The 20780-nt window shown below is 33.7% G+C and overlaps 3 protein-coding genes across 4 annotated transcripts; 2 read left to right on the plus strand and 1 right to left on the minus strand.

Annotated features, from left to right (window-relative positions):
- Positions 1-491: 491 nt before the first annotated feature.
- On the minus strand, positions 492-14434 carry LOC116350727 (double-stranded RNA-binding protein Staufen homolog 2). Of its 2 annotated transcripts, none has more exons than XM_031782639.1 (9): positions 14031-14434; positions 11882-12066; positions 6550-7003; positions 6090-6303; positions 5713-6022; positions 5384-5645; positions 4533-5202; positions 4167-4450; positions 492-4050 (listed from the first exon to the last, which is right to left on the minus strand). In XM_031782639.1, exons 2-9 carry the CDS (start codon positions 12028-12030, stop codon positions 3820-3822), a joined length of 2574 nt encoding a protein of 857 aa, XP_031638499.1. In that variant the 5' UTR covers positions 12031-12066; positions 14031-14434; the 3' UTR covers positions 492-3819. The 2 variants fall into 2 exon arrangements, with proteins under 2 accessions (XP_031638499.1, XP_031638508.1); XM_031782648.1 differs by lacking the exon at positions 14031-14434 and adding an exon at positions 13307-13430.
- A 547-nt stretch (positions 14435-14981) lies between these two features.
- LOC116349524 lies at positions 14982-15739 on the plus strand. Its single transcript, XM_031781008.1, has 2 exons — positions 14982-15376; positions 15450-15739. The coding sequence occupies exons 1-2, from the start codon at positions 15050-15052 to the stop codon at positions 15516-15518; spliced, it is 396 nt and encodes a 131-aa protein (XP_031636868.1). The 5' UTR covers positions 14982-15049; the 3' UTR covers positions 15519-15739.
- A 695-nt stretch (positions 15740-16434) lies between these two features.
- Positions 16435-20771, plus strand: LOC116342012. The gene is made up of 13 exons (XM_031769478.1): positions 16435-16813; positions 17273-17379; positions 17504-17724; positions 17798-18003; positions 18092-18437; positions 18503-18706; positions 18815-18940; positions 19011-19241; positions 19375-19552; positions 19624-19781; positions 19849-19954; positions 20100-20179; positions 20256-20771. The coding sequence occupies exons 1-13, from the start codon at positions 16634-16636 to the stop codon at positions 20726-20728; spliced, it is 2616 nt and encodes an 871-aa protein (XP_031625338.1). The 5' UTR covers positions 16435-16633; the 3' UTR covers positions 20729-20771.
- The last annotated feature ends 9 nt before the right edge of the window (positions 20772-20780 follow it).

The raw sequence follows: 20780 nt of genomic DNA on the forward strand, positions 1-20780 counted from the left end.
AATGAATTTCCTTTCTTTCTTCATTATTTTGTATTTTCATTTTGGTTGCCGTCATACATATTGCCGGTGTCTTGCATATTTTATTCCATCTCATCTTAATAAAAATCTGTTTGGTGATTTGAATATGCTTAAAATGTAGATTAGAATTTCATTTGGTAGAATTTTGCGTTATTTTTCTTCTTTTTTTTTGTATTTTTTTCATTGTATGCATTTATTTTCATTTAAAGTGAGTTAAACGTGAGCAAAGACAAGGTGTTCAATTGATTCGCATTGATGCGAGTGCATTGATTTCGAATTGAAAATTGCAGAAAATGATGTAAAACCAAGCTCGGCTCAAATGATGCCGCACGAATCATTGAACAATCCCAATGCTTAAATGAATGATATGCACACAAACGACTCTAGCTCTTTCTCTCCCAAGTGCCGATATTAATTTGTTTATCTCTTTGGATTTAGGATTTTCATTTCACAACAAATTATTATGAATATTTTTTTGGTTTTGTCTTTGTATTTTTGCAAATGGTATAATTTACCTCACTCAGTGAATTAATGATTTGTCTATTATTTGTATTTCACGCGATCTATAACGTGTATTCTGTTGTTGTTGTTTTTTTTTATTTGGTTCGCATTGGATCCATGTTGATTGTATTTGCCTGGATAGTTGACATTATCTATTCAAATAGAATTTCTTTGAAATACACTCGATAATCTTATATTTAGTTGAGTGGGGATTTTCTCTTTATTTTCACTTGGATTTTGAATTTTTCATTTCTTTTCATTTCAAAACGTTCAAAATCAAGCCGAAAAAAAAGAATAAATAAGCGAACCAATTCACAAATGCATAACAGTGACAACAAATTTAAATATTGATTTAGAAACCATTCATGAAAATTCCGTTTTCGTGTAAAAGCGCGTTTCATGCATTTGTGAATTGATTGCTGGGCGTATTGATGATTTGAATAAGAGATACTCCACACACATACACATAAAATCTGTCCCGTTCAATTCTCGGTGATTGGCGCGCTTCTCTTCTCTCTTTTTCAAGCATTTTTTTTTTGTTGTTGTTATTTTTGTTTATAATTTTCACACTTCTTTCATCTCAAGTAAATGTGAATGCAATACGATTATAATATTACTCCTACTGATTGATTTCAAAACTTAAAGTCTATCAGCAGTGGCAGAGGAATTTAAAACTTATTGACTTTTGGCAATTTAATTCGTCGAAATGAAAATTCCGAAATTCAATGGATGTATTATGGATGCAGTTTTACCATTCAAATTTCATTATTCCAATCGATCAAAATTCAATGCGTTTCTTATTTCATTGATGCACTTGATTTTTGAATCGGTTTTCTTTTTGTTAATTTTTGTTTTTTCAGAAATTTCATTTTGTTTTTTTTTTTTCGTTCAGTTTGAAATTCCTCTGCCCCACATATGTTGACTTAATGAAAAATATTCACGCACACATAAAAATCAAGTCTAGAACATTAAAGTAGATAAATATTTGATCCAAATCCCTATGCACTTGAATGGATACTGAATTAGCCATTTTTTGGGGGGGGATTACATAACAATGTGAGTACCATATTTTAATGCCTCTCTCACACTTCTGTGAATCAATGACGTTACTTTCTAATAAAAATCGTGTCCATTTTCAAAATTCGTATTTCAACAGTTTAACATTGTGGAATTTTCCACCGGAAAAATTCAGAACGTCGAATAAGAATTGGAAACAGGTGAAAGTGAACAATTTCAGCGAGAATTCACTCGTTAGAAGTATTAACGAACAATGGCGCTTGATTAAGTATATTATTTAATTTAAATTTCTTTGGAGATTGTTATTTTTCTTTTTGCACGTATGATGGTGGTATTTTGGTAGTTGACTTTTTTTGTTGTTGCTTTGTTTCCTTTCTATTTGGGTCAGTACATAGAGAAATTGGTATGTTTGTGTATCTAGTAAAACATTTATGTACTTAAATTTTTAGTAATTTTTTTTTTGTTTTATATACTATATAGTATATACTATAAGTATAAAGAGGAATGAATAAATTATTTTCAATTTTTGAAAGATTAAATGCATTTGTCTTGGAGACTCGTCTTTACAAGGAAAATTTTGTGGATAGAAAAATATGCTCCTTTTTTTAATAATTAAAAGCGGATAAAAATGTTAAGTCAATCATTATCTAATCTTTCAAATGTGTTGAAAATAACTTATTCGACATTGAAATTCCTCTGAGCCATTGCATTTGCAATCGATTTTTTCTACCATCACGTGTGTGATGAATGGTGAAAAAACGATTTCAAATGATAAGTCTGATGCAGTTTTGCTTATTTGATCAGACGATGTTAAGATTATATGCATAATTGCTGCTTCTTTTTTTAAAAATATGCCGCATGTTTAATAAAAGAAATTAATTCATTTGCATTTTTGTTTTGCCGTTTTTTTCTATATTCCAAAATGAACATTTTCCAGTGACAATGTTTGTCTGCACCGCTCTTTTTTTTCTCGTCGGACTGGTATTGTTTTTTCTTGATTGTTTTTATCTCAACACCAACGCGTTGCGTCGCCCACGGGATTTGGCAAGTTTGAATGTTTATTGTTGAGATTGAAAACATCGATTTAAAACAGTTCTTCATTTTTGAATTCATTCATTTGGTTTCCAACATTCTATGACTTGAATGAAGACACAACATTCTTCATGTTTCATTACATTTTTCGTATTCGAGCGACAACAGAAAGCGATCATTTTTCTGTTCATCGACAATACACACATACACAATACATTTGAGAGAGAGTTTTGGTGCCATGCATGACGTGCCACTCTCAAACGTATGTTATGTTTATATCAAACTCATCTTTTGGGAGTGAAATGTTGCATAAATTTACTTGATTTGTAAACAATAAACATCGCTTTCTACAAGTGTATATACACTGAAAATAGTCCAAAGATAAATATTTTGTTATTCAATTGTCGACACAAAATTCTTATCTTCGTCCATTTATCAGTTGTAAATTTTGCCAAATGTTCAAATGTCTCTAATTGGCTTTCGTCATCAACATGTTCTTGTTTTCATTTCATTTTTTTGTTGTTGTTTGTTTCATTTTCTTCGTCAATTAGTAACAAGGTAACAACAACCTTTCAAGTATTTCTTTTAATATGCATTTATATAAATTATAATAATTCAGATTTATCTTATCAACTGAAGTGTGTATTGTGTGCTGAATTGTGTTTTTTTTAATCATCATTTTTGATGTGCAAAAGCAAAAATTATAATAAATTATTTCGAAAATACTACTTTGGTTTTAACTAACGAGAACATAATAAATACAATTTTTACGCTGTGATTTAAATACAAATTAACGACAATTGATCCAAACATTTTAGTTAACATTTTCTGATCTATTTAAGGGCGAAAACAAGATATATAAACTAAATTTCGACTTGCGAAAAAAAAATATGTAGAACAGAAAAAAAAACTATTTATATGGTGGGGTTGTTCTATTGTTGATGTTGATTGAAAGCACGGAAATCGAAAGTAATATAAAATTTAACTAGTGAGCACAATTGTTTTGAATTTACTAAGGTTTTCCTATGCTTTAAAGTCTTTCAAAATATATCAAATGAATGACAACTTTTGGTTGTTTCACTCTTTTCTTTTTCTTGCGAATTAATTAAATTAGATGCAGGGATTGTTCCTCTGAGGAGGACGAACGGTTATCCTCCTCGCCGTTCCTCCCCCGCAGGAGAACAATCCCTGATTAGATGTATGGCCTCAATAAATCAAATTAAGGGATAATTGAGGTGTAAATGTCTGAATTTAGTTCGATTTTCCATTGCTCAGTATTGATTTTGGTTGTTGATCTCGTGGCCGGTTTACATTATCCAAACCAAGTTCACTGAGCGCCTTTAATGCCGCCAATGCTGCATTATTTTTCGATACCTCCAAACTGCTGCCCGAACCATGGAACATTTGCGGCGGATCTGTGTTCAGTGATGCAAGCGTTAAATAATCCTTATGATTACCCCGTGGAAAATCGTCAAATTGAACCTGAAACATTTTTGTATTTTTTAGATTAATTGTAATCGTACAAATATTCCGTACACTCATGCCGAAACGTGTGAAATTCAAAATGAATACGATAAAAAAAATGCCTTCGGCTCTACCTCAAATTTGAGTAAATCGGCCAAGTAGAGTAATTGATCGGTGGCACGGATACCGCCATGTGATGAATTGGTTTTTGTTTCTTCAATATTATTATTGTTCGGTTCGATTTTTGATGGTGATATTTCAATTGTTGATTTTGTATCTTCGGTGGGTTTCTTCTTGATCGGTGAATTTTGATTAATGATAGCCTCAGCTGTTGGTGACGTTCCTGCATCGAGTAATTCTTTGGCAATTGTTGCTGTTGTTGTGTAATTAATTCCTGGTTGAGTTGAATTTTTGGCTTCTGCAATATAAATGTTTGTTTCATTTATTGTCACATAAATATTATAAAAATAAAATGAAAAATGTATATCGGCGTTACTTACTTCGATTATTTTCGGGACTTTTCATTAATAAAATACCTGGAACTAGTTGTCGGCCAGCTGCACCACCAACCGATTGTCCAATAATATTTTCGCTGTGCACTCTTGCCTCGGAGAATGTCACTTTTCTGCTTGCATTTTGACTGTTTGCATTTTGGCTAGTTATTACATCAGAATTATCAAATTCATTGTATCCCAATTGGATGAGCATATTTTTGGCGGCTTCACGTTTTGCTAATTTTTTATTACTACTAGTACCGCGAGCCGTTAAGCCAGCGTAACTGATTTCCACAACAAATTGTTTACGACGATTTGCTCCACGCTCTTCGACCACATTGAACAGTGGTTCGGGCTGTTGTGTGGTTTGTTGTATATGAAGTAACGTTTGAACTGCATTATTAACTCGTTCATTGTCATTGGTTGTGGTTTCAGTGGCCGATGTGCTCGTATTATTGACTTCTTTGACTTGTTGGCTACCTTTTCGTCGAGCATTTGTTTGTTGCACTTGTTGACGACTATTTGCAGATGCAATTCGTTTGCCTGCAAAGTTTTTACGACGACTTCCTTGCATTTCACTAGCACTACGAAGTGGTGGTAATTTCTTTAATTCATTGAGCATAATTTCGGCTGCATGTTTTTTGGCCACCTTCTTTGAATTGCCATTGCCAGTTGTCTAGATTAAAGAAAATTGATAACGTATAACATTTACATGCACAACTTGCACAGAATAGAAAACGCTACCGCCGTAGTATTATCATATTAACAGTTGCTATTTGTACATATTTTAATTTTGTGACGACATTACTTGCGTTTTCTATTCTCTGTTAACTTATATTGTAATATTGAAAACATACCTCCATTTCGCCCACCGAGCACTTAATGACAAAATGTTTCATGTGAGCCGGTCCCGTTTCACTTTCCACAACAAAACGTATGGGAAGATCACGTTTCTGTGCAATTTCCTGTACTACTGATATTGCTGATTTGCTACGATCGACGGCATTTTCACTTGTTACATCTCCATTAATATGTACTACTTTGCCAGACGCTTCAAAATCATTTGAAACTGTCGATTGTGAGTCTTTAGATGGTTCATCTTGTAGTTCAATCAAAGCTCTATTTATTTAAAAACAAACCATGTAAATTACCAAGTAATCTTACTGAATATGGATTTCAAACTTACTTTGATGCAGCGTCATGTTTTGCCGATTGCAGCGTGAGACCAGTGCCGGAAAATTGCTTATCTCCAATTACAACAGTTGCTCGATACGGATCATCTTCGGTTGTATGATGAACAAATCGCAAAGGTCGATTATTATAGAATCGATCGTAAAACCGCGATTTCGTCCCTTTAGTCATTCGAGTGTTTCGCATCAAATTTGGTGTTTGTTCATTATATGACTTTGGATAAGTATATGAATAGTTTGTTGGAATGCCTCGTTTCATGGCCAAAGCGTTCAATTGAACGGTCGGTGTGACTGTATTGCCAGGACCTAAATTTCGAACAAAATTCATCGAATCAAATTCTGTACAAATCATTCACTCAATTAATTTAATTACCGTATTTTTGTTGATATCGAATAAGAAAGCCACGGGGTCGACTTGCTTGTTTATAGTTTGTTTTTTCAAGAGCGGCTGTGGCTGCTGATTGCTGTGCACCTTTAACTGTCTTGCTTTGTGCAGTGTATCGTTCGTCGCCCAATTCCAATACAACTGTATACAATTTATCATGTGATGGTCCTCTCTCATCGGTTATACGGTATTGATGCTTTAACTTTACCAATGCACACGCACAAAATTATCAAAAAAAATACGATCAAAATCATTTTATTGGATGCAGTAATGAGCGAGCAAAAGCACCCTTTTGGCATTCGAAATTTTCAATTTTACACTACATAAAAGTGAAAATGTCAACATTTTATGTGAAAAAAAGTGCACAGCCAAAAGAAGGGGTCTTTTCACAATTCACACCCCCATGAATCTCACACATTACTGTTTTGATGCTTTGCATTCAACTTACCTGATTGGTTCGAACCAATTCATTGATTAAACACATTGGAGACTTTGTTTTGCTTGACGTATTCGATGTGGCGATGACATTCACGGCACCCTGATCATCGACACATCCATGATTCAACTCCATAATGTCCATATTGAGGGCATTTTCACCATTCGATGTCATTTGAATCGATGATTTTTGGGTTGCGTGCGGTTGTTGATTGGATGATAAATTTGTGGATTCCATTGTCTTGTATCTCGATTGTGAATTTGATTGTTGAGGTTGAACGTTAATATTTGTGTCTAGTTTATTGTTGATATTTGTTTGTTGCTGTTGCTGTTGCGGTTGAGACACAGTTGTTGAAATATTTGCAACGTTATTTGGCCCGTGATTGCTATGCATATTATGGTTTCCGTTATGAAAATTCGGACGATTTTGTCCGTACGAACGTTGATGCGAATGATGATTGCCCGATCTAAATGCCAGAAAAACGCCAAAATCAATGATTTTATTCGGATTATCTCTTTGAATATTATTCGGTTCTAAGAGCACTGCTCTTTATTATTTCGAATTCAATTAAATGTGACATTAACATTTGATTAATGTGGTCACAAAACCATATTTTTTTTCATTTTTTCACATTGATGCGCCTCTGATCAACTCAACTCATTTTTTTTATCAAAGACTGTCTGTGTCTTTCTTCACTGTATTATACATTCCTTTATTTTCTACTTCCCAAAAAACAAAAACGATCCAATTTTGTCATTCGTTAGCAACCAACATATGGATTTAATATGAACACTAGATAGAGAAATTATTCTTGAAAAACACATTTAAAAACGATGCGATATGGTGCGACTTATGATTTTAAATTAGATTTTTGTTATGTACAAATTTTTGTCATAAATATTCCTAAATACGTATTTGTACAACAACAACAACACACACACACACGACCACTAAGTTTCAATTCATTTTTCTAATATTTATGAAATTGTTTGTTGAAATTGAGACCAGAATGCTTTATTCATTTGCACACTTTGGATTTGATTTTGCAAAAGTGTTGCTACAGTATGCAAAATCCATGAATAACTATTTTATAAAATATTTGAGTTTCTCTGGCCTTTCTCATTCAATTTTGAATCATTTATATGTGAATTACAAAATGAAACTAAACACACCTTTTGATTGTCTTTAATATTCACAATATTTTGACTAAATTGGATGATCTTATGACGGCGCGATAAATTGTTTGGCTTAACTAATCGATCCGAAACTAATCCGCGAGATGAACTTGGGATTATTTTTGGATGTGGACTTTTTTTGCGAGTGATCATTGACGTATCCGTAAATTAAATGATATTCCTGTTAAAGACACCATCGAATTGAGCTGCTTTGCGGTTTTCTTTTGACGAGAACACTTCGATTAATCGAGCACAAATAAAAATTGCCACGTTTAATTTAAAAAAAAAATCGAAAATTAACGAAATTGCAAGCGAACTTTTTGAGTGTTTTGCGTTAAGAGTATGCACAAAATATCACACACCGAAATGAAATGAAATGAGATGAGTTTGCGAGAGATGAAAGAATGGAATGAAAACGGTAGCTCAATTCAAGAAAAGAAGTGAGGAAAATACGAATGATCTCTGTGTGTGCATGTTCATACACGATGCACGGCTATTTCGGTGTATATGTGCATGAGTTTTCTTGTTTTGTGTCTTCTTTTGCATGTGTGAACAATGGAACCATAGACATTATGAATAGTGGACATAATCCTTTATGGAATGTTTTATTTAGTGGGATTGTATTCGTTGATTTAGCAACTTAATAGACACACAGCATACATTTTACGTTCGATCCGAATGGCAAAATAATTAAATGCGACTTCACATGTTTGAAATGTGCATGTCATTTAAATCGAATGAAAGCAAAACAAAACAAAACAAAAACCATCAAAAATTCATTTCAAACACTTGGCCGTACATTCGTAATTCGCCATTATTCAATTTGATGGATTTGCAAACCAAAAAATCGAAAAAAAATCGTCTCATCGACCAAATATTTGAAACGAATCATTCAACATTTTCAATGATCTTAACATCAATAAATGCATATAAGCTAATGTGACCAGACCATCATTCAATCTCGTTTCTTTTTTCATCCAATGTCGTTGCTCGGTCCAACTATGTGAAACGAAATTCGATTCTCATTCTCATAAAGTAAATTGCAGTTTTCCGGTGTGATCTGCAAGTCTTCTCATTGTCGTTCGACACCTGGAACAAAAGCCATGGAACAAAGTGAATAGGGAAATGCAAGGCGTCAAACGAAGTTTTCGCCAAATAATTACGAAATTCACCGCGCAGCCGATCGTCATCTATAAATCGTTATAGTTAGAAGAAAGAACGTGCACGAGAGAGAGAGAGAGAGAGAGAGAGAGACTTTTGATTCGGCAGTTAATCGTTACTTATGCACGCAGATCTTCTTCATTTCGCACTCTGTGCGTATTTTGGACAATGGAAATGTTTTGTGTTGCACATTGAGAAAATCCGAAAAGAGATGCTAAGTGTGTATGCTTTTTGTGCACATTCTTAAACGTGTGTGTTTTCTTTTATTTTCTTCTCTTTTTGCTCGATTGCTGTTTGGTGATTCTGTATTACTCTTTGCGCCTTGACGTTTACTTTATTCATTTTTCGTTTATTCTATTCAATCGAAGATGAACAACGCGAAAAAAAACTATAGAGGAGCTGAGGTTGTTGTTTTTTTTTCTACAGTGAGTTTTGCTTGTGCAATTCTTTGCGAATATATGGTTATTTATATGCAACGCTGTTGGTTATTTATGATGTTCATTTTATTTCCTTTGAACCAAACCAAATAAATTGAACGATGAAAATATTATGGTCAATCGCAATAAAAATAAAAGGAAGCCAGCTCTTGTTGCATTCATTCAACGCGGCATAACAACAATAAAAAGCAGACAAAACAATAGTCAACACAAAAGAAAGAATATCATAAATAGACAAAAAGAAGAGACAACCCTTCTTCACACATAACAAAATAATATAAGCGATGAAAAAATGGTCGATTCACCTCAACTCTGCACACATGAGCGCAATTACCTTAGTCCGGCCAGAAGTTCTATATATAGATATAGATACGCATATAAAAGCCGTAATCACAACCACAATCACAATCTAAAATGGTTTCGCGAACCAACTAAATCTAACTCTCGGTTCCGATGAGTGCGTGTGCGTGTGTGTGTGTGTGTTTTTTTGTGCGCGCTTGATCGCGCTCAAGACCTGGTTGGTACATGCGCAAATGGACAATTGTTTCATTCTTTTCGACGGTCAAACCCTTGTGCGCGAATTGTCATTCGCATTTAGACTTTTGCGCTTAAACCATGGTCCTTCTGTTCGCGTCAATAATTTTTTTTAAATGTTGTTGCTATTTTATTGATACTCGTATGTCTTTCTGCCGCCGAATGGTTTGCTCATCTTTTTCTTTGGCTCGATCATCATCATCATCAACGACAACAACAATAAGCACAACAACATCATCGTCATCATCAGATGGTCGAGGCTACCGGTAAAAGGGCGAAAAGTACACATTTTCTTTTGTTTGAATGGCATTTAAATATTTTTCGATGTTTTCATTTGTCGATCCAAGTACTTTCTAAATTCACGCATTTCTTCATTCCCGTAAACGATGGCCAATGCCATTTTATAGAAACTTCGTTTAAAATGCTACAATCTGAAGTGAATATTATATTTATCATTTAAAGGCATGAGGCTTGACCATATCATTTGGCCCAAAGTAAGCAGTTCTGATTAATTGGCCAATATAATACTTTTTCCATCACGCATTGTTTTGCTTACACAATCATTCAATTAAAAAGTGTTGATAAGATGTGTATGGCTAAAAGTGTTGACAAAAAAAAATTGAAAAACAAATAGCTTTCAATGCGTTTGCTCGCACAATGCGCCGTTGAATGCTTAATATCTCACTGTTTCACAATAGCGAGTAGGGTGAATTTCTTGATCACTATATAATGCGGTAGACTTCAAATGAGAGATGGATGCTGCGTGTGTGTTTGTGTGTATGTTACCGAAATCAAGGTAATTTTTCATATTTTTTTGTTGCGGGTAATTTTTCCATTATTATTACTATTATTTTTATTTTTGCCTTTTTATTATGCAAAAATTTTCATTATCCGTTCGCCTTACACTTTTACCCGCGAATCATTTCAATACCATTTTCACAATTTCTTTCTCTCTTACGTGCACACTATTTATTTATCTGTTTTCTCGACAATCAGTATATGGCCGTACGGATGAAGCCTTTTACTTTTGGCTGTTCTTCGATTTCAGGTATTTCGTTGAAATTTTTTTTTTCGTGTCCTATCTTTTCTCTATTTAGCTGTACGCGAGAGATGGCATGCACTCAGTATCCAAATTGATGTCTGTATGTGTTTTGTCAATGTAAAATGATCGACCATTGTTCAGCAAAGATATCACATGTAATTTTGTCTATTTAAAGAGGATTTTTTCACTTTAAATGGATGGCATATTCCATTATTGTCATTTTGGTTATTGTTGTGTTTTTATTGTCGTTGTTGCTCTTCGTGTATTTTTCTTGCCATGACCGGCCCAGGTCGTTCGCAGGGCCATGCATTAGAAAGAGTTAGTTTTGGCTAACAAAAACTCGTTCATCGGACAGAGAACGGAAAAAGAGCCTGGCGAACGGATGATGAGAATGTAACACATAAAGTGAATGAAACAAAAAAAAAACACATTTATATGTGTAGAAACATTTTGTGCGCGATATACACATGAAAATGGTCCAAAAGAAGGTGCTATCTCAATTAAAGTCTTTTTTATCTTGGCATTTAATCGATCTGATCACGTTTTTTAAACGTCTACATGTCAGTTACTCTTTATATTGTTGTAATTTAATGAAGTTATTTTGCTTGTGCTTGGCCATTTGGTGGGGGGAAATAGTCAAGGGTGATGCGTAAATATTCATTTTTGGAACGATCGAGCTTGATGATCCAAACTACTTTAATCACTTGTAAAACCATGTGTAAAACTCACATAAATCATTGTTTATTGAAATCCAAATGTGTTATTGTAATAAATACCAACAATATCAATGTTATATATTGTCTGAATGATTTTTTGTTTGGTTGGTGTTCATTATTTAATGATGTTTTTATGTCAATGGTCCATTCAACATTTCAATTCGAATAATTTACACCATGAAATTTCCGTTTTTTTTCGTACAGTATTATTAGCAGCATAATCATTTTAAATGTTAATTATTTGAATATGTTGTTTGTAAATCGTTTCGAATGCTTTACCTGTTCTGGTGGTAATTTTGATGATTGTGCATCATATGATTGTGTGGTTGCTGTCCCGTTGCCATATTCATGTGAGACTGCTGATGTTGTGACATATTCGACATATGATGAGTGGCAGTTTGCGGTGGCATATGTGGGGGACGCATCATCGTTTTTGTTTTGTTATTTTATCCACAGGAATGATTCTAAATCGAATAAAATTTACATATAACAAAAAATTACCATTAGTTAAAATACAACAGCACGTAAAATGCATAAATAATAACAGAAATGGCATTGATTCATTGACCGATGGCAAAGAAGAAGAAGAAGAAAAGCGTGTTATTGTGAAAGATTCAACGTGCAGGTAAACATGGTTTAATGTGAACAATGCAATCCTTATGCGCTCTAGATATGTCAATGCACTAATGTAAACAATGATTCTACGACCAAAACAAACCCGGAGAAAAAGAAGTCGCGTCGAAAAGCAAAAGAGAATATGTGCATTCAATTTGGTGTCATGTTTATTTGCGTGCATTTTATTCAAATGCATTTCCCATTTAGCAGGCCAATAGCATTAAAGTTGTTTGCATCAACTTCAACACACTATTTGGTGTGTCTCCCATTCTGAATATGCAAAACTGTATTAATGCACAGAGATGCAACTGGTTGTGCAAAAATTGAATACTTTAACTCTTTTTTTTATATTTTCAAGAATCGTATTGGGATTGGATAGCTTGGTGGTTCTACTGTTTTTTTTTAATTCGGTGTACTCGTGTGTGTGTGTGTGTGTGTGTGTGTGTGTGTGTAGCATACATTAAACAACTTAAAACGCATAAGTTCAAGCGTGAAATGTTGTGAACGACTTAAGTAGAAAATCAATTTTTTTTGCATATAAACATAGTCGGTAAAAATGGTTGATGACGTATGACGGGAAATGCAATAAATAACAAAAGAAATGAATCTTTGTGACGGGAACGACAAAAATACGATGGAAAACAATGAGATGCAGATGCAGACGATCATTGACCCAACAGCATTGCAACAAGAAAACAACACACAAAGAGATGAAAAAAGAGAACTGCAACTTTGATGAATGCATGGCGCAACATGCACGTCACTCTAGGAATAGGATTCATTGTATGCAGTCGAGAAAAATCGCTGCATTATACATATGACGCTGGGTTGAAAAAAAACACACGGCATTAAACACAAAGAATGTATTTCTTTTTAGATTCTAAAATCAATACATAGAAACGCATCCAAAGACACGAATATCTCGAATGCTTCTCGGTCGGTTAGTATGTACGGGTAACAAAGTATGCATTGCACACGTATCAATGGTAGTTTTTGTTGAAAGCAACATTTGTACGTCACAGGCATAGGAGAGACACAGTCACACACCAAAAGCGAGAGAGAGAGGGAGAGAGAAAGACGCATACGCACATTTGAAATACTATGTGCTAAAATACCGCTAGACTCACGAGCGCTCACTGACACACATATATCGAGGACATAACGAGAAAATTATTCGATACACACTACACAATGAATTGGAGTACGAACGGACGCGTTTGTTCTTCGATTTTATTTACGTCGACTTTTCTTCGCCTTTTTTGATTGCAACTGTGATGGAACATCTGTTTTCGACCAATTTATATGCACATTTAATTTTATTTCTCGTGTTTTTTTTTTATTAACAGCTCAAAACCGACTTTTTTATGTTACGATTTTTACACACAATACACAACGAAGATTGGCCTTAAGAAAACAAGGAAAAACTAACAAAACTATCGTTTTGTTCAGTATTTTTGTTCGAAACCACTTGCTTATTGATGTTTATTGCAATGTAATGCAATTAAATGCAAGCGAAAAAAAAAAATACAATTTAGGCGAAAAGTTCATTGTCCAAAACCAATGAACCCATAACAATGCAAACGCTTCGGCTATTTGGTCTTTCTTCTTTCGTTGAGCTCATTTAACCGATTTATCAAGTTGGAATGAAGGATTTGAGTATTTGCTTCATAATCTATAGAAAACTATTGGTCTTATTTATGAATAGAACTTGAAAATTTGTTCAACACAAGCAAAAAAAAACATAATACCGTAACATTGACGCAAGAAAATTTGCAAATAATATGTGTGTTTAAAAATATCCAAATTTTCTTACCACTTAAAGAAACACAGTTTTTTTTTCGTACAAAAGGATTTATACTGTTTTGGAGCAAAAATGTGTTCACGTCACAAAACAAATGCTCTCTACAATTTATACAGAATGTGTTGATTGTTGTTGTTTGGCCAACTTTATCTATGCACATTTATAGAAGAATAAAATAACAAAAATTCCACTGCTCGCCGTGTCGCATCAAATCTCATTCAAACTTTTTTCCTTCTTAAAATTACTGCAGCTAATTTTATTCGAATTTCAAATCAACTATATTAAACTATAACAAACTTCTTAAACACTTGAATTTACATTATGATTTTAAGTGTACAAATTTATGAATGAACTAAAACATTGGAAATGAAATGAAGAACTTCGTATTATTTATTTTATTTAACATGCGGACATTTTTGATTTTGACTTTTTTCGTGTGTTGTTCTTATTTTATGTCGACTGAAGTTTCGATGCAAGTGACAGTTCGACGACAATATTTGGTTACGTGTTTCAACTAGTCGCCGCAATGAGGCGCTGTACCAACTTCAAACCATTTGAAATACAAATTCAGCTTTCACTGAAACGAAATTGCTGATACAGTGTTTATTCACATTCGCTTCTGCAGTATAATGACCAAATTAAAAAAAAAACACACACAAAAATATTACGTAAATGTATTATATTTTTGAAAATGAAACAAAAAAAATTCTTCGGCAATTAAACAAATTTGACGCTTGATGAAAGGTTATTTCCAGAACATTTCCAAATGATGACGTTGATCGATGTTGTAAAGTAAACAAATGAAGTTTAATTGTTATTAAAAATAAACTATAACTTTTTTTTCCATACAATTTTTATTCATTGACAATGGCCCCGCGTCAATGCTATAAATATAATTTTCGTTTGGATGCGACCAAAATCGTAATTTGTACCCCGTAATAATTACTGATTTTAATCTAATGTAATAATGTTCAATGAAACGCTGTTTGACCAAAAAATCGGATTATCGACAATATATTGTGAGATTCTGAATGTTATTTGGCCAGTTTTTCACAAGCAGTCGATCGAAAATGAGCCAAAATTTAAACATGAAAACAATCGTGATTCTTTTTGTTTTGCTCAATTCATTGGTGGATTGCAAGCCAATAGAGCATACAACTAAATCGTCATCTTTGCTAAACGCTGCAGAGGTAAATCATAGTGGCAAAAGTGGCATAAATATTCAGACAAGGAATGCTGCGCGAATGTCGTTGCCAAATGATGTTGAATGGATTCAACCGACAACTGTATCAAATCAACAGCAAGTTTTACCCAATATGACTTCAGCGGTCGGCTCACTATTCGAACTAATACTAGCGGTAGGTTTTTTATTTGGACATTTTTTTCTTCAGTAAATTTATATATTATGCTTTTAATTCTTTTTGAATAAAGATTCCGATTGGTGTACTTCAATCGGTGGGCAACCTTCTTAGATCTGCAACGACACCGCGCCGATTTTAAGAGTAATTTCAACGTACTTTTTATCATCAACTTTGGATAGATTTTATTTGGTGCTCATTAAGCACCGACAATAATGCCAGGATCGTTCTTTTGGCCAACTCTTCAAAATAAGCTAGTTGTAGTGCGTTTGCCTTGACTTTCACCCTTGATTACTGATTCGTTATGTAATAATGTAGCACAAAATTCGGTGTTAGTTAAATCATAAGCTGTAATAGTGATAATCGAACAAAAATAAATAAAGCATACCAAAAAAAACCCAGAGCGATTTCATTTTGCATTGCAAGGGAATCTGTTTGTTTGAATGTTTACAAGAAAATTAAATATCTTGGTTGATTATATGAACGAAAAATTCCTTATTTATTGGATTATTCATGATTTTGAGGTGTGTTCAAGATTAGTTTTCTTCCGTTTTTCATGACATTCTTCCGTTGTCAACTACGATTCAATTGCATCATCAACGTGTGGCTAATTTGTGTTTTCTGACAAATATTTCCATTGTACAAATGTCTAAAGTTCACAATTTCTTTGTTAACTTTATTCTTCTTCATGAAATCGAAAAAAAATGCGCATTGTTGTAGAGTTTTTTTCGCGTTGTCCAAAAAGCTTTGAATGAATCTTGCTTGCCATTGGTTTCAAAGTGGTTTAGCTTTTACTGTTTTATGGCTCGCAGACAGAATTGCGACTATGCTAATTGTTATTGTTGATTTCAGCACAAAAAAAAGAATAAATACAAATTTTAAGCCGTGACTTACGGAAAATACTGAAATGCAAAAAAAAAAACAGTCACTCATCGTCATTAGTCTTAGTCACCACATATATATAATTGATCCGTTGTACGGCTTCTTCGATAATTTTAAGCAACAAAGCTTATTTCTTGTTTGAAAATTTTCTCAACGACAAACACTCACCATACACAAAGTGCACGACAAGAAAATGCTCAGTTTACATCTGACCACGAACAATACTGTATCCATTATCAATTTGGTTGCAGCGATGATAGATTGTTTTCTATTATTTCAAAGTGCAACGTAAAAAGACCATCGTATCTTTTGATTTAAACAATAATTAAAAAATAACGAAATATAAAGGGTTCTTTTTTCCTCAACGATTTTGAAATGATTTCGAACAGAAATCCGTTAAAAATTATTGTGATTTTTTTGATTTCAATTGGTAAATTAGTTCACAGTGATACAAATGAAATATGCAGCACATTCAGTGGCCGACGAATTTATTCCGATCAGGATGGAAGTGGATCGATTCAGGCGGCTAATGTCACATCATCGACCTTGAAGAATGTGAGAATGGTTTTTCCATTGATTTGCTTGGTGATTTGAATAGTAAATACAATACAAACTCTGGTAAATGGCTTCAAAGGCTTTAGATTGGCATGAAGTTGCGTCAACGCTAAGTGTCAGCTGACATTCCGTTAATATTTTAACAAGATTAATGAATATCGATTCGCATGCAAATTTTTAAATGAAAAGTCAAATGGAAATCTATTGAGATCCAATTATGAGAGGATTTTCAATTAAAATTTGAGACCATTTGACATGATCATCTATCGGTTAAGATCAGCGATCATATTCATTGTCAATGATTTTGCATTGGATTTTACCTTGATGAGTTCCAGTCAATAGAGTTTGTGATTTTGTCGGGATTTAATTGAATTTACAACTAAAACACAATCATCGTCATTTTCGATGTCGGTTCAAATCAGTTTAAAGTGTTTTTACGTGTATATTTGTCAATTTCAGAAAGTTGCGCAAATTCAACGCATGTCCGATGGTTCAGCAATTATACACTATCAGTGCCAATTGGAGTTGATAACCTGTGCAGCTTGTGTTTTCCAAATAAACATTAGGTAAATAGGCCATTCAATGACATATTATTTCAAACCATTTTTTTTAATTATTAAAATTGTATAATTGTTGACCGCTTTTTCATCTCTTTCTCTGTAATTATACTTTATTCTGAGTTCATATTAGCAATACACAATTTACAAAGACCTGTGACGAAGGTGACACATCATGCAAATGTGCTGATTATATTAGCTTCACTGAGCCACCATATGATGAAAATTCCACGGAGAAAATGTGGTGCGGAAGGTCACCACATCAATTTCGAACCAGAGGTCGTATATTGGTTGTTACCTACGTATATCAAAAAAGTCATGATAATCCATTCAACTTAACCTATAGCAGTGAACGTATGTAGCCTTGCGACTGGAATTTAAATCGATTCGAAATAATAATTTATGTTTTTTTTTTGTTCTGTTGCAGAAAATCTTCTAACATATAAAGGCGTTGTGTCGGAGAATGACACATCGGAAAATGTTGATGTTCTTCAGTCACCATTTTTTCCAAATTTTTATCCGCGAGATTTGATCATTGAACACTTAATCGAATGCAATTTAAACGATTCCACTGTATGTTACATTGAAATTTCATTTTCTGATTTTCAAATATCTTTGACATCGGTGATAGAGGTAAATATTAGCGAGAAGAAAAAAAACATTTTCCAATTTTCACTCGACTAAGGAAAGATCGCATTTTAATTTTAATATAATATTATAGTTTTACAATGAAGAAAATGAAATGATGCAAAAATATACGGGTGAAATATTTCGACCGCCAATAATTCAATTGTTGGCTCGATTCATACGGATTCGATTTCTTGGTAATGGAGGCTCCGGTGCTGGATATCGTGCAACAATACGCTATCTGGCACATGACTTTTCAAACACAAAAATTAACACCCATTGTGGTGGTCTTGTTGAATCATTCGGTGGCGCAATTACAATGATGAACATGACCAATTCGAGTGCAATGGCATTCGATTGTATTTGGTTAATAAAACCACCAAATAGCTATCATCTGAAAACACATCTTCTGGTTCGCATTGATACATTCGAAAATATGGGTAAAATAATAAAATGAATTTTGTGAATTTGTCGAATGTCTATAATGATGTGATGACTATTTTAGGAAATACATCAAGTGTAATCATACGGGACGGATCAACATCTGATTCGACAATGCTAAAGCAATATGGTTGGCCCATTCAAACAGCAGACGGAAAATTCCAAAGTTTTGTTACTACATTATCATCTGGATTTTATATCGCATTTAACGGTGTTTTTACACCGAAATCACGATTTGCCATTGTTTATACGGCTTTCAGTTATATGGGTGAGTTACATTCAACACACTTTTAATATTTGGCTATTTATTTCATTAGCTGTTCAAAGTATGTTTCATGTAAGAGTACGCCTAACATTAGTGTTTTTTTTTCTGCAGATTGTTTTCCTGGGCCGGAATTTTTATGCGAGAATCATAGATGCATTCCATTTTTCTTGCAATGCGATGGTTTCGATCACTGTGGCGACGGCAGTGATGAAAACGAAAGATGTGGCAACAATGATGGTAAATAAAAATGTGCAATTATTTTGTTGTTTAATGTGTGATCAAATTTGTATTATGAAATCATTTATAGCGGATGAAGCAGAAACCAATCAGTACTGGCTTACGCATACTCCAAATTATTTTTTTCCAAAAATCGATCATTATCCAGATTTAAAAACAGCTACATTGGTATTTATGGTTAGCGCCATGACTTTGGCCACACTGATTTTATTGTTGATTATCATTTTATACCGAATGAATCATCATGTGCGCGAACAAAGAGAATTACAAAGCCAATTACGGACCATTAGTGAACTGCTCGGTAAGAACAATAAAGTAAATGTTTTATCATTAAAATCTGTGTGAATGTTTTGTAAACATACATTGTTGTGTTTAAAATGCCGTGAACACCAAACGAATTATTCGTAACATTGACGTATTTTGTTCGCGTGTAGATAACAATGCAAATAATCAAAATGAAGAAAATGAAGCGGCTCAAGAGCAACCACCAGCATACGAAGATCCACCCGACTATGAGGAAGCAAGTAGTTTGAAACTAGATATGAGTCTTCGACGATCCAGCACCACAAAATTGGAAACTCACAAACGCAGAAGATCGCGATCCCGTTCAAGGTTTGCATGAAGATTTTTATCCAAAAAAATATACATATTTTTACAGCATTTTTCTTTGGTTCTTTTTTAAGAAGTCATTCTCGACAATACGAACAAAATTCACTGCTGAATATAGCCTCTTCGACACCAACACCATCCGAAATATTATTACCTGAATTGTACTTGACGGATCCAGCATCACTTTCAACGACAAATATAATCGAGTGTGAAATAGCATCACGGACACAGCGTAAGAGTGTTTTGTAAAAGATGTTTTATGGTAAAAAAAAAATCAAAATAAAATTCTCCCATTGAAGGTAGACATTCTGAATCAGTGAATGTACATTCTCGACGAAGTAGCCAAATACTGTTAATACCAGATAGTCCACCACCAGAGTACACGCCTCGGCACACACATATTAAGTGAGTAAAAAAGGTTTGGCACATTTTTTTAAAAAATCAATTGAACTTGATTGCGAAGGAATTCTTTTATCCTCATTGTATATTCCCCGCATTGAAAATATGTACGTTTACCATTTTTGTGAATATTTTCTTTCGATAATTGCAGGCAAATATTACAGCCATCTGAACAACCATTTTTGTTAGATAAACCATTGGATGCAGAAATGCAGAATGATGGTCATCTGGGTAATGAAATCGAGTGTCCCACTGAGAGCTTGGCCTAGTCACATCTGATCTCACTCAATGTGTTTCCTTTTTGCAGCTCTTATCATAAATACCGACCAACATAGATTGATTGATATTCAAGAGTCGCCATTGGTGCACACCGATCATCCTGAACAAATGTTGGAACATGAACATCCCGAACAAATGTTAAAAAGTCCCCATTCACCACGTCGACATTCATTCCAAGACGATAATTTGACCAATACAAATTTTTTTGAACAAAAATTTGCTCAATACATTCGACCGATTGATACTGATTGTGATAGCGATACAATTGACACTCAATGTCGCATTGAAAATAAACAGTGCTCATTGAGCTGGTTGAAAAATGTCAATGCCATGTATAACAATTACCTGAAGTATGAAATAATACCTCCGCAACAGCTAAAACCCGTTTTGCGTAAAACATCTTCCGAAAATGAACTATTACTGATGTCAAAATCAAACAATTCCAGTTTACGTGAACTTCCCATCTTTCGGAGATCATTCAGCAGCGGTCTTCTTTTTTAATAAACATAGAAAATAAAAATACAAACAAATTTCAAGTTTTCAAGTTTTTTGT

Source organism: Contarinia nasturtii, unplaced genomic scaffold (assembly GCF_009176525.2).
Source record: "Contarinia nasturtii isolate CC-2019 unplaced genomic scaffold, AAFC_CNas_1.1 Cnas_scaffold_129, whole genome shotgun sequence".
Taxonomy (NCBI): Eukaryota; Metazoa; Arthropoda; class Insecta; order Diptera; family Cecidomyiidae; genus Contarinia; species Contarinia nasturtii.